General features: G+C 41.0%; 2 protein-coding genes across 9 annotated transcripts in view; one reads left to right on the top strand and one right to left on the bottom strand.

The window, feature by feature from the left end:
- LOC127231843 (leukotriene A-4 hydrolase-like) overlaps nt 1–12,360 on the top strand; it is an 820,404-nt gene that overhangs the window by 691,725 nt on the left and 116,319 nt on the right.
- Lrrc49 (leucine rich repeat containing 49) overlaps nt 1,027–12,360 on the bottom strand; it is a 96,289-nt gene continuing 84,955 nt past the window's right edge. For all 8 annotated transcript variants that reach the window (XM_051197661.1, XM_051197659.1, XM_051197666.1 and 5 more), the window contains 2 exons: nt 6,584–6,737; nt 1,027–1,721 (listed from right to left, as the gene is read on the bottom strand). In XM_051197661.1, coding sequence (XP_051053618.1) covers nt 1,518–1,721; nt 6,584–6,737 — 358 coding nt within the window. In that variant the 3' untranslated portion in view covers nt 1,027–1,517. The remainder of the gene's footprint in view (nt 1,722–6,583; nt 6,738–12,360) is intronic.

The following is a 12,360-nucleotide window of genomic DNA, read 5'->3' on the forward strand; positions in this document are numbered from 1 at the left end:
AGGACTGTGGGTCACCTGGTGGTCCTATCATTCTGAGGTGACTATTGTCATCTCAGCACTCTAGTGAGCACAATGGTTTTGGGGAGTACAGCCTGATGGATATATGAGAGGGGAAAGCCAGTGTCTAAGAAGAGATGCTTAGAAGAGATGGAAGGAAAGGGATTGGTTCACCTTTCCAAGTAATTCTCATCAAAGGACTAATTACTCCGCCATCTGTTTAGCATGATTTAAGGCGAGTCCATCTTCCTGAGGGGTGGTCACTTGCCAGGTGATTGACAGCCCAGCTGGAGTTCAGGTCTCCATCCAGGCCAGGGATAGATTCCATTCTCTTGACCTGAAGGAAATGGCTTTCCATTAATGGCTCTGCAAGGAAGAAAACGAGGTGCAGGTGGGTCCCAAGCTAGTAGGGCAGAAACTCAGATGTCAAAATACTAACCCACGATAGTGACTTAAAAGTCTATGTTCAGAAATAGCATATTAACTGCTAAGCTGGAACACTCCTTCTAGATGGGAGGGGCTGACAGAGATCCCAGGGGCTTTCTTAGAACTGCAATAGCAGCCTCTGCCTGGCTTTGTCTTACATCTTCTCTTTTGTTCTCCCATCTGATGTTCTTACTGACACAAATGCTCTTAGGCAAAATCTGAGCACATCATTGAGTTCCCTTATTGACACATAGGATTGGCTTCCAGCAGTTGTATCATCCACTCTTCTCACCAGAATGGACTAGCTCAAATCCCTCATTCTTTTACTTACCTGCTTGACTTTCAATCTGAACTTGAAAACTATAGTTTTCCACCCATCCCTAGTATTTCTTATGAGCAAGTATACATGTGTGCCTATTAGGAGACCCATAGATGTGCTCTATACACACAGCTGCATCTTACATTCTCTCTAGGGTCCTGGAGATCAAGCATCCTCCTTCCTGTGCTCAACTGTTTTCACATTTTCAGCCCATGTATCCTGAGGTACCTGGACAAGCCTCTTCCCATAAAGGTGCTGAACACCAGGCACACAAGACATTGGACTTTTCCTTTTTTAAACTAATGTATTTATTCTTTACTCATAAAAAAGAACATATGCTTGGCTTTGAATTCGTGACATAAAATAAAAATGCCAAAAAACAAAAACAAAAACAAAAAAACAGAAAAGGGATAAATGTCTTGGCTGGAGGTTGGTGGAAGCATCTTATGCTAGCCTGTTAGACACACTGCGTGCTTGGGGCTGGAGCAGATGGGCACACCAGTCATGGTGAGAGCTGAAGAAGCATTCTGACCCAGCAGCCAGGCCTCCTCCCATAGCTGCTTGGTTTCCCAAAGTTGTGTGGTCTGCATGCATGGGAAAGGAGTCCTCCCTCTTTCCTGCCTTCCTCCTTCCTCAACAGTGCAGGCAGTGAGGCTTTGATGCCACTCTTTCTAGTCTGTGGGATAGTGGTATTGTTTCAACATGCTTAACCTGCATGTTGCCAAACTTTAAAAAAGCTCCAGTTGCCCAAATCATCCAGGAGTAGGAGCCATCTCTATTTCTGGTCAGTGATCTGCTGCAGGCAGAGCTTCATGTAGGAATCCTTGCTGCGGATTTCTATGACGGCGTCCCTGACAAGCTCAATGAACATCTGCGGCCACAGCTTCTGCAGAGCCTCATTTTTCATGTTGATTGCTGTGGCTTCCTTCACGAGGTCTTCTACATACATCTTGCAGAACTTCTTCTTATCCTTTATTTCCTGTTAAGAAATATTGACATTAAATCATAAGTAATCCAAAAGCTAAAACAATAATTAACAGACCCAGAGAAGCTTGGAATAATTTATTCTGCATGTTCCATGCCTCTCCTGTCCTGCTTCTTTGGACTAGAAATTCTTTCCCAGCAGCTCCTAACAGAGGGTTCTGCTTCAGTATGCAACAAACAAGGCCTTGCTGCTTTGCAGTCCTCTGCCTCAATTGAGCATGGTGCTTTCTGGTGGTGTGAGTGTTGGGTGCTGATGCTGACCATTCTAAACAGCCTGGGTTAGCTACTATGTATAATTCTTTATACTCATGCTTTGAATTTATACTCTTGTACAGACATACAGAACATCACACTGTAGCCTAGACTATTTGGACAAAGTTTGAGAAAAGTGCCTAGAGAGGAAGAACTGTCAGAAGCCTTGGACCCACACCACACCCTTGAAAGAACAGTATTCTCACTCAGCTTCTGGAATTGGCAGTCTGAAGATGAAGAGGCTGCTTCTAAACACAGCAGGGTAAGTTCTGAGTCTGAGGAAATTTGGGGATTCAGCTCCAATTTTTGTGAGGGGTGCTTAATGAAGTTATTCTATTGGGCTTGGGGGATAGCTCAGTGGTAGAGGTTTTTAGTCTAGTGTGTTTGAAGGCTCTGGGTCTGATTCCCAACACACACACACACACACACACACACACACACACACACACACACACACACCTACCTCAGTATTTATTTTGATATTAGAGGGAAAAATCAGTGTGATATATGTGATGATGAGAATCGTATCATAGGTAACATGCTGATCAAGGTGGGAAGGTTAAATGTTGACAAGAAATGTAAGAAAAAGATCCATTTAAACTTCAAACTCAAAACACAAAAATTCTAAGATGAATCAAATTTTAAAAAGTGCTATCATTGCTGAAGGAAATGGTTAGTGAGCAGTGAGCCAGTGTCTACAGAGCAGAGTCCCTGTATTAGGTTGTCAGACTGTTTTCGGAAGCACAGAGATCAGCAGGAGAACCAAGGCTAGGAACCCAGGAGGTCGCAGTTCTCCAGGTGGCTGTCAGGAACTCACTACATGAACCTGAACAATTCCTGAGCTTCCAGTTTTCCTCGCCTGCCTTAGAGAACTGGATTCTTTAAAGTCCCTTAAATCTCTTTTAGATGAGGCAGGAGGATGGATGGATGGGCGAGAGTCAAGCAACAGGACGTGTAATGAAAGGGACTGTTTAGCCTGATTTGTGAGCAACTCACCTCCATTAATTTCCCAGCCATCCAGTGTGCACAGGAGAGAGACAGCCCTTTTGCTGCACTAGTGTAAGTACTTTTCAAGATGTGGGGTGCTGGGGGAAGAGAAGGAATGCTGGGCTGGGAGTCAAGAGACAGTGATTAAGAGACTTGGGCAAGGTCTCCCAGGTAATAAGTGGTAATCAGGGCTCAAGGCCAAGTCTCTGGCTAGCTTGGTGCTTGTCCCAAAGTGTCACGTGGCTTCAGATTTCTCCCTTTGTCTTTGAGCTTTCTTAGAACAGAAGCCTGCATCTCCTCAGGTTACTTCCTCATTTCATTTTTATTGATCAAGCCACTTTAATCCAGACTTTGTTTGATTCTGCTGAAGCTGTTTCCATTAAAAATGACCTTGGCTGCCATGGCCATAAGATTTCCTCCTCTTTTTTAAAAATAAAAATTTCAAAGATTTAATTTTTATACTTAGGCTTTGGACCTGAGCTGATGTTTTGTTGTACAGTATGGATGGGTTCAGTACAGTTTCCTCAGCATCATTTATGAAATAGACAGTTTGTAATGGCTGCTGTCTGCCTAAGTCTCCCATGTACATGCAGTGTCACTCTGGTTCTGTGTTATCCACTGTCTGTCTACTCCTGCCTTGCCTTAACTGCAACATTGTTCTGGTTGGTTCTTGCCAACTTGACACAATCCAGAGATATCTGGGAACACGGACTTCAACAGAGAAAATGCCTCCCTTAGATTGGTCTGTAGGCAAGTCTATTGGCTGTTTTCTTGATTAATGATTGATATGGGATGGCCAGGCTCATCGTGGGCTGTGACACCCTGGATTGGTTGTCATGTTGGTATAAGAAAACAGACTAAGCAAGCCATTGGGGAGCAAGTCAATAAGGAACCTTCCTCCATGGTCTCTGTTCAGTTCCTGCCTCTGATTTCCTGCCTTGAGTTCCTGCCCTGACTCCCTGGATGAAGAACTAAAGGCTGGCTGTAAGATGAAATAACCCCTTTCCTCCCCAAGATGTTTTTGGCCTATTTTCTTACCACAGCAACGGAAACTGAAGGAGGACACGTACTCTTGTCATAGTTTCCTGGCATCTGACATGGCACCTTTGTGTACTTAAGGTTCTAGTTGTATCTGATAACTTTTAGGATTAAATAATGCTATACCAACTTCAACTAGAACTGCCTAATATTCACTTTATAACACCAAATACTTTGCCTTTGGATATCAACTTTTCAGCTCTTCTTAGTGTCCTGCAACACAATTTCAATTTCCCCCAATAAAGGGCATGCGTGTGCATGCTTGTGTGAAAATCCAACCCAAAGGTTGATGTCATGGGCTTTCCTCCTGTGCTCTCCACTTTACTTTCTGAGTCAGGGTCTCTCACTAAATCTAGAGCTCAGTGATTCAGTAAGACTAGATGGCCAAGAAACTCCAGAAAACCTCCTACCTGTCTCCTCAGAGTTAGGATTGCAAGGCACACCGCTGTGCCAGGCTTTGTACATTGGTTTGGAGAGCCAAGCTCAAGTCTTCATGCTTGTGAGGCAAGCTTTGCTGACTGTGTCCCAGTCCCAGCTTATACATATTCTCTTATCCATTCCCATAGTTTATCAGTTTATTGTTTATTTTTATAGTAAGTGGCATACAATTTAAATTTATTTCTATATCGGTTGTAAGGTCTGTAATTCATGTAATATTCTTCTGTACTCTGCATGATACTTTATTTCTTCACTTTTATTTCTCTCTCTCTTTCTCTCTCTCTCTCTCTCTCTCTGTGTGTGTGTGTGTGTGTGTGTGTGTGTGTTTGGGTTCCTACATGTGAGTGCAATGCCCACAGCCACTAGAGAAGGGCATCAGATCCCCTGGAGTTGGACCTAAAAGTGGTTGTGTACTAGGAACCAAACTCAGGTCCTCTGCAAGAACAGCATATGATCCTAACTTTTGAGCTTTTATTTTATTTAAAATACCAGCCCTGACTTGGTATTTTAAAAGGATTTTTGTAACAGTTTTTCTAAATATCTGGCTTGGCTTTTCTTTTCCTTAAAAATTTGGTGGCTTTTGGAGTCAATGTTGTGCTGTCTACCTTGAAAAACTAAAAGTTTTCCTTTTTTAAACATCCCTCAACAAACTGAAAATTAAAAGGCAGAATGGCCTGCTTTTTGAGGTCATTGACTTGGTAGGTTTCCTCATGGAATTGTCCCTGCTTGAATCCAGCAGTTTTATAATTCTTTCTACAATTTTTTTTTTCATGAGAATTTGTATATTTAGACTTTCTAAACATATATGTTTGCTAATTATTTGACTCGCAGGACCAACTATCTTTAGGAAAAGGGCTCATAATCCTGACAGCTTGGCTTTTATTTTCCTTGTCTGGCAAAACCAGGAAATCCTTATTAGCTAACAGTTATGTTCTCAGCCTTTTCCTGCCGTCTTCACACTGGACCATGTTTGATTACACAAACACTGTATGTGTGTGAGTACGAGAGGTGTCAGGAATGAAGTCATGCCCTGTGCTCTTGGGCAAGTGCTGCACTGAGCTTCCTGGGCCTCCCACACTAGAACTTGGGCCGAATCTGAGCAGCAACTGTTAGACTAGTTGCCAAAGGGTCTCAGGTTGTTATCCACAGATTTCTACGGATTTTAAAGATGTTTAGTACTGAAAGCAGGAAAACAGAAGATCCAGTTAAATTCCAATTAAAGGAAGTGCTGACCCCTCCCCACCTCTTCTCCACTATGGCACTAGTTAGTACACTCGGCTGCTGGGTGCCCTGGCTTTTCAGCCACTCCTCAACACAGACGTTAGAACTGCCAGATAAACAAGTGAAAGCCCGCTGTTTTAGTTTATAAATATAATTGTGAATCAATCGCTCCCTCTCACTCTCTCTGTTTATATCTAACTTGTCTGAAGAGCTACAGATATTTAAATAGATCTCATATGGTGCCTCAGACATGTTATCAGATGCTCAGTAAATGAGCCTGCTCTTTCTTGCTCACAACTCTGCCACAGCATGATACTCTCCTGCAGTATAGGTAACAGGCTTCATCAGCTAACTGATGAGTGCTATCAAGGAAGGCATTGCACACCTGTGGCTGTGGTCACCATGGCAATGCTGCACCTTCAGTGACCCTCACACAAGAAGCACGGATTGCTCCACGATCCTGGCTAAGAACCTCTGCGGCAAATTTAGAAGCTCTGCGGTGAACGAAGCAGCCATACAGTATGATTAGGAAACACATGCTATAATGAAATGCATAAACTAAACACTGAAAGCCAGGCCAAGGGCTCTAGAGTGGAGATTCTGCCATGTCCTCTGTTACTCTGGCACCAGCTGGATAAACACGGGAGGCAGCCTCTCTCCTTTTCTCTTAATCTAGGCAGATCAGAGGTGTGGGTCCTATTTTTTGTGGGATTTAGGGGGCAGTTTTCTTTTGAAGGTTTTTTTTTTTTTTTTTTTTTTTTTTGAGATAGAGACCCTGGAGCCAGAGACTATCATTCTCAGGCTTGCTGCCCTCCCAGTCCCTGCTGGTATTTTTCCCAGCACTGAGTGAAGTGAACAACCTCCAAAACTATGCCTTCATGGACTATAGGCGGCACTAAACCCACAGAGCATGCAGTGTACCTCCAGCTTCTCATGGTAGAATTCTCTGGTGGTATAATTCAGTGTGGCACGATTCGTGTTTTCCCCGATGAGCCTTTTGCTATCGTTGGTCTCCTCACTGATAATGCCAGGTTTCTTACCTTTGCTTTCTAGTAGATATCGGAATTGCTTTTTCCTGCAGAAGACGGTAAAGAGGCTCAGAGTTATTTATCAGAGTAAAAAGATTATGTGCAGTTTTTTTGCTACTTCAGAGGGAGCTCATGCTTTGTTGATGCACATTATTTGTTTTGCTTGAGACACAGGGTCACTGTCAGCCCAGGCTGAACTCAAACTCCTACTCCTCCTGTCTCAGCCTCCTGAGAACTTGGTTTATGACTTGTGACAGCCTGTTGAGCCCCACCACATCATTTTGTTCTGTGACTGCCGATCATCAACATTAATAAGTCTCAAACATTTCTACAATGAAAAAAAGAGGAAACAATTAAAAAACTGACTGAAAGCATAAGCCAATAAAAGAGGTGAAGGACCAAGCCACTCAGTTTTTATGGCTATAAAACATGTTAGTTTGCACATAAAACCACATACATAGCTCACAGTTCCTTTATTTGCCTGAGTTGTGTTCCTAGCTAGAAAAATCAAATCGGGTGTGGAGTTAACTTCTGCAAAAGCAAAACTGAAAGCAGGAAATCCCCACAGGTGCTGGCAGGAGGCCAAGTGATGATGATGGCTACTGGCACTGTGGGATACTAAGGCAAACACCAATGGAGCCTGGAGCATCACAGAGCTGTGGGCCCCAAGTCCCACCCATCCCATCTGACTGCAGCTCCTCTAAGGTGAGCATCACAGAGCTGTGGGCCCCAAGTCCCACCCATCCCATCTGACTGCAGCTCCTCTAAGGTGAGCATCACAGAGCTGTGGGCCCTGAATCCCACCCATCACACCTGACTGCAGCTCCTCTAAGGTGAGCATCACAGAGCTGTGGGCCCTGAATCCCACCCATCACATCTGGCTGCAGCTCTACTACTCAGGGTGTTTCTAAGAGAATTTACAACACAATTTTATTGGGAACAAAAGATTGGGAGCAGAAAATTTAAAAAATTTTTCTTCTTTTTTCTTTTTTAAAAAGTATAGTGATATATTTTCAAAATTGGAGGAATATAAATTTTCAAAAGTGTAAGGAAATAGTCTACAGCTCATAATTCTGTATAAACATCTAGTGTTTGCACTCAACATATTTCAAGACAGTTACAATTCCTGTGACTGAATAGTAGGTAGTTAGTTTTATCACATTTCTCACTGGTGTGAAGAAAATGGAGAGTCAATATAGATCTCTATTTGCTCTTAGGCTTTTTTTCTTTTTTTTTTTTTTTTTTTTTTTTTTTTTTTTTTTGCTGATTTTTAAAAATTACACAAGCAATGTACACACATATTTTGTTATCACTTTTTTTTTAAACTCTCAAGTGTGTGTGTGTGTGTGTGTGTTTATGCACCTGAGTGTAGATTCCAGAGGATGCCACAAGGGAGTGTTGGATCTCCTGGAGCTAGAATCACATGAGGTTCTAACTTGCCCCAAGTGGGTGCTGGGAACTGAACTCCAAGCCTATGCAAGAACAGTGCATACTTTTAACCACTGAGCTGTTCCTGTAACTCCTTCTATAACTTTTATTAGATTTTTAAAATAAGGAGCTCCATTTTATTTTGAATACTTTTTCATTTAACTTTCTTCTGGGTTATTTTGATGTTCTTTTTTCCAATTTTCTGAAATAAATATTTAAATCACTAATTTTTATCCCGTACTTTTTCTAATATGTCTAGTTCAAGGCTAACATGTTTCTACTAAGCGCTGTCATTACTAATCTGATTACAAGTCTGTCCGCCCAGTATTTTCATTGCTTGATTAATCCATTAGGTAATCCCCTTTAACTGGTGGGTTACTCAGAAATCCATCTCTTTACTTCCAAATACATAGGCATTTTCTAGTTGTTCTTTGTAACTGTTTTAAAGCTTCATTGTATTCTGAATAGAAACACAATCCATGTGGTTTTAGCTCTTTGCAGTCTGTTGACATTTGCTTTGCGGATGGTCAATTTGAGTAATTGTTCGTTCCTTCCTCCTCATTCTTTCCCCCTTTCCTTTCTCTTTAGCTCTCCTTTCTCCCTTTTTTCTCCAATTCTTGGAAACATGCTACTAAAACTTTGGAACTGGGTGCTGGTTCAGTGGATAAGAACACTAGCTGTTTTTGCAGGAGACTGGGTTTGATTCTCAGCACCTACATGGTGGATAACAACTGTCAGTAATTCCAGTTCATGGCTGCAAAAACCTCTTCCATCCTCTGAGGATGCTGCACTCATGCTGCAGATATACATGCAGGCAGAGCATTCATACACATACATTAAAAATACATCTTTAAAAACAATAATATCAAAGAAACCACACACACACACACCCCTTTTGAACTGCAAGTATGAAGGTTATTTGTATGCTAATAAGATGGCAAGAGGCTCAAGAACCTAGCTAGTTTTAGGAGGGGCTGGATACCCAAAGACAGGGCACTCCTGTTTGGCCTCTAATACCCTGGCCTAGTTCAGCCTGAGGCAGTGTCTTAGTTCTTATGGTATATTGTGGTGACTTCCAATAGTTTAAAGTAGAGCAGGCCTACACTAGGGAGTGAATTATGTCTTCACCCATCATCATCTTCTTCCCACTCTTTGAAATGTTATATTGCCTTTCGGAGCCCTCCCACTGCTTTTGCTTTCCTTAGGGATTGTTCTAAGTTCTCGAACTGAAGCCTCCTTCATTACTTTCTAGTCTTTCTCATCTTTTGGTAAATACACTAAAGACATGTACATCATTTCCTTTCAGTGCAGTTTTGGCCACATCCCATAGAATTCTAGTTGTCAAATGCACTAATATATTTAGTATTTCAGCTTTAATTTCTCCCACAATTCAAAAGAGTTGGAATACTTTTAAAGTGCAGTATGACACATAGCACAAAAATGCTGTAACAGGACCCACTACTTTGTATACTAACCTGAAAATCAATAAGAAAATAAAGAACTTTCAAAATACTTCTTAAAAATGAGAATATTTTTAGAAGAACAGTATAAACAGAACAAAAACCAAAGAGAATTCAAGCAGTACCCATACATGTTATGAGAAGATTTTCCTGCCAGTCTGGTCCTAGAGTCTCATCAGCCCCAAATAACTCACAGAGATGCTGTATTAGATATAAAGCTGTTGGCCAGCTACTAGTGTTTCTTATTGGCTAGCTCTGCCTTAAAAATTAACCCATTTCTATCAATCTAAGTGTTTCCACGTGGTCTTATCTTACCAGAGGGTCCAGACCACTTCTCTCAAGTCTCTACATCTTGAATCTCCTCTACTAATCTCCCAGAATCCTCTTTGTCTCCTAGTCCTGCCTATCTTGCTTTCTTATTGGCCAACAGAGCTTTATTCATTAACCAATAAGAAAAACATATTTACAAAATGATATTTCCCATCACATACATATGCAATTAAAAATCTATATACTTTGGCATACCATTGGCCAAATATATTCCAATTCAACACTTGTGGATAATTGTTCTTTTACAAAACAATAAACAAAAACAAATATTTTAAAAGTATCCAGAGTATTTCTGAACTGTATATCCTATTTCACAAAAATTTGAGCCTGTCACACGACTGTTGGATACTTGGCAATTTCTGTTCTGAAACATCACAACCTGCTCTAGCTACATTGCTTTGCTGTGACAGACACCATGACCAAAAGCAACTTTGGGGATGAAAGTTTTTATTTGGCTTACACACCCAGGTCTCAATCTAAGGGAAGTTTGGATACGAACTCAAGACAGGAACCTGAAAACAGGAACCATGGAAGAACACCACTAAATAGTTTGTTCTCTAGCTTGGCTAGCTTTCTTACATGCATGGTGCCACAGCTAAAGGCAAGACTTGGATTAATACCTGGGCAGGGCCCTCTCACAACAATCATCAATCAAGACAGTCTCACAGAAATGGTCACAGGCCAATCTTATCCAGGCAACTCTTCAGCTGAGGGTCACTCTTCCAAAGTGACTCCAGATTGTATCAAATCAAAGGTAAACAATAGGACACACCCAGTGTTTCATATGGGAACTACTAATCATTTTTACAGCTACAAGTAATTGGTTTTGCTCTACTAATGGACATTCACTATTTTGTTACAAACATAGGCTATGATGGAAATACTTAAACACATGTTTATGTTCATGTAATATAATTTCTAGAAAGAAATTCTGCTCAGTGAAAAGGTTAAGTCAACAGGGGTGGCCACTGAGTTGCTATGAAAAGAACCACAGCACTGGCCATCATGGACAATAGCACATAGGACCACCTCACTACACAGCATAAGTTACACCCACAAAGTTAGCTCATTATTTTAAAATTTGCCTGGCTATAAAGAGTCCACTTTTTGTTATTTTTACAACTACACCAAAATAAGTTTTTGGCTATCTCAACTCTTTACCAACACAGCCTCCTCTACTCCTGTTGCTCATGCCATGCTAGCTCTGTGCTCCTATTGCTATCACAGAGCTGTGCCTTCATGTTCCTAACTCACCACATCTCATTATTTTCAGCCTATAGAACATCAATTGGAGACTATAATCTATATGAGTATGGTTTTTAAGTACACAAAGATTTTCTTTGAGTTTAGTTTGTGTTCAGCCTCTTCAAACATTCTATACATGCTTGGATACTTTTTCACAATCTGACTTTGGGTATGAGGTTCTGGGAACAAGGTTTGAAATATATTTATTTAACAAATTATTAAAAATCCTTCATATTTTCTAATTTTAATTTATTTGATGTGGGTTTATGAGGCCCTTTTATTTCCAAGTTATTAAATCTCTAAATAGAATGCATAAATATTTATTCAAAAGAGCATTATTTTCACTGATTTCTGTCTAAACTATCACTTCTTAATTCAATACCTCCTTAGTATTTTTGTAACCCCCAACTATTTTTGTGTATAAGGGGGGGATGATGAGCTGTGTCTGTGTGTCAGTGTATGTGAATGTGTGTGTATGTGAGTGCATGTGTATGTGAAAGAATGTGTGTGTGCGTGTGTGTGTACACGTGCGTGTGTGTGTGTGTGTGTGTGTGTGTGTGTGTGTGTGTGTGTGTGTGTGTAGGTCAGAAGCTAACATCTGGATGTCTTCTTCAGTTGCTTCTTCACTTTCTTTTGAGACAGGCTCTCTCACCGAACCTGGAGGTTGTCATCTCAGATGGATTGTTTGGCCAGTGATAGGGACTGCCTGTTTCTGTCCCTCAGCTCTAAAGTTACACATATGCTGCCACACCCAGCTCTTACATGGGTGCTGGGAATCTGAACTCAGATCTTCATATGTGTTCAGCAAGAACTTTATCCTCAGGATGTTTTTACTCCAGAATAGTTCTGTAGTTGCAGATAGGATTTACATTGATCAATCAAATACATTTGAGCAAGACTTGAATTCAGAACCAAACTATCTGTTTATAAATCTTTTTAAAAATAGATCTCTTCCCCCATATTCTAAACCTAAAAACACTCTACTCATTCCCAACGAAAAGGATTAAACAGGAAACTTTCCTAGTGTTCTCAATACAGCTAGTCTCTACCCCAGCCCTTTGCAGCAACTGACAGACTGAATTTTAATTGTTTGTATGCATCTTTAGCTATTAGACTATAACCATGGAAGAACAAAGACTAAGTTTAAATATGGCCAACCACAAGGTTTTCCTGGTGTGTGTTGTCTGCATGATACGGAAGTACACAG

The sequence above is a fragment of the Phodopus roborovskii genome, unplaced genomic scaffold (genome assembly GCF_943737965.1).
Source record: "Phodopus roborovskii unplaced genomic scaffold, PHOROB, whole genome shotgun sequence".
In the NCBI taxonomy this organism is placed as follows: domain Eukaryota; kingdom Metazoa; phylum Chordata; class Mammalia; order Rodentia; family Cricetidae; genus Phodopus; species Phodopus roborovskii.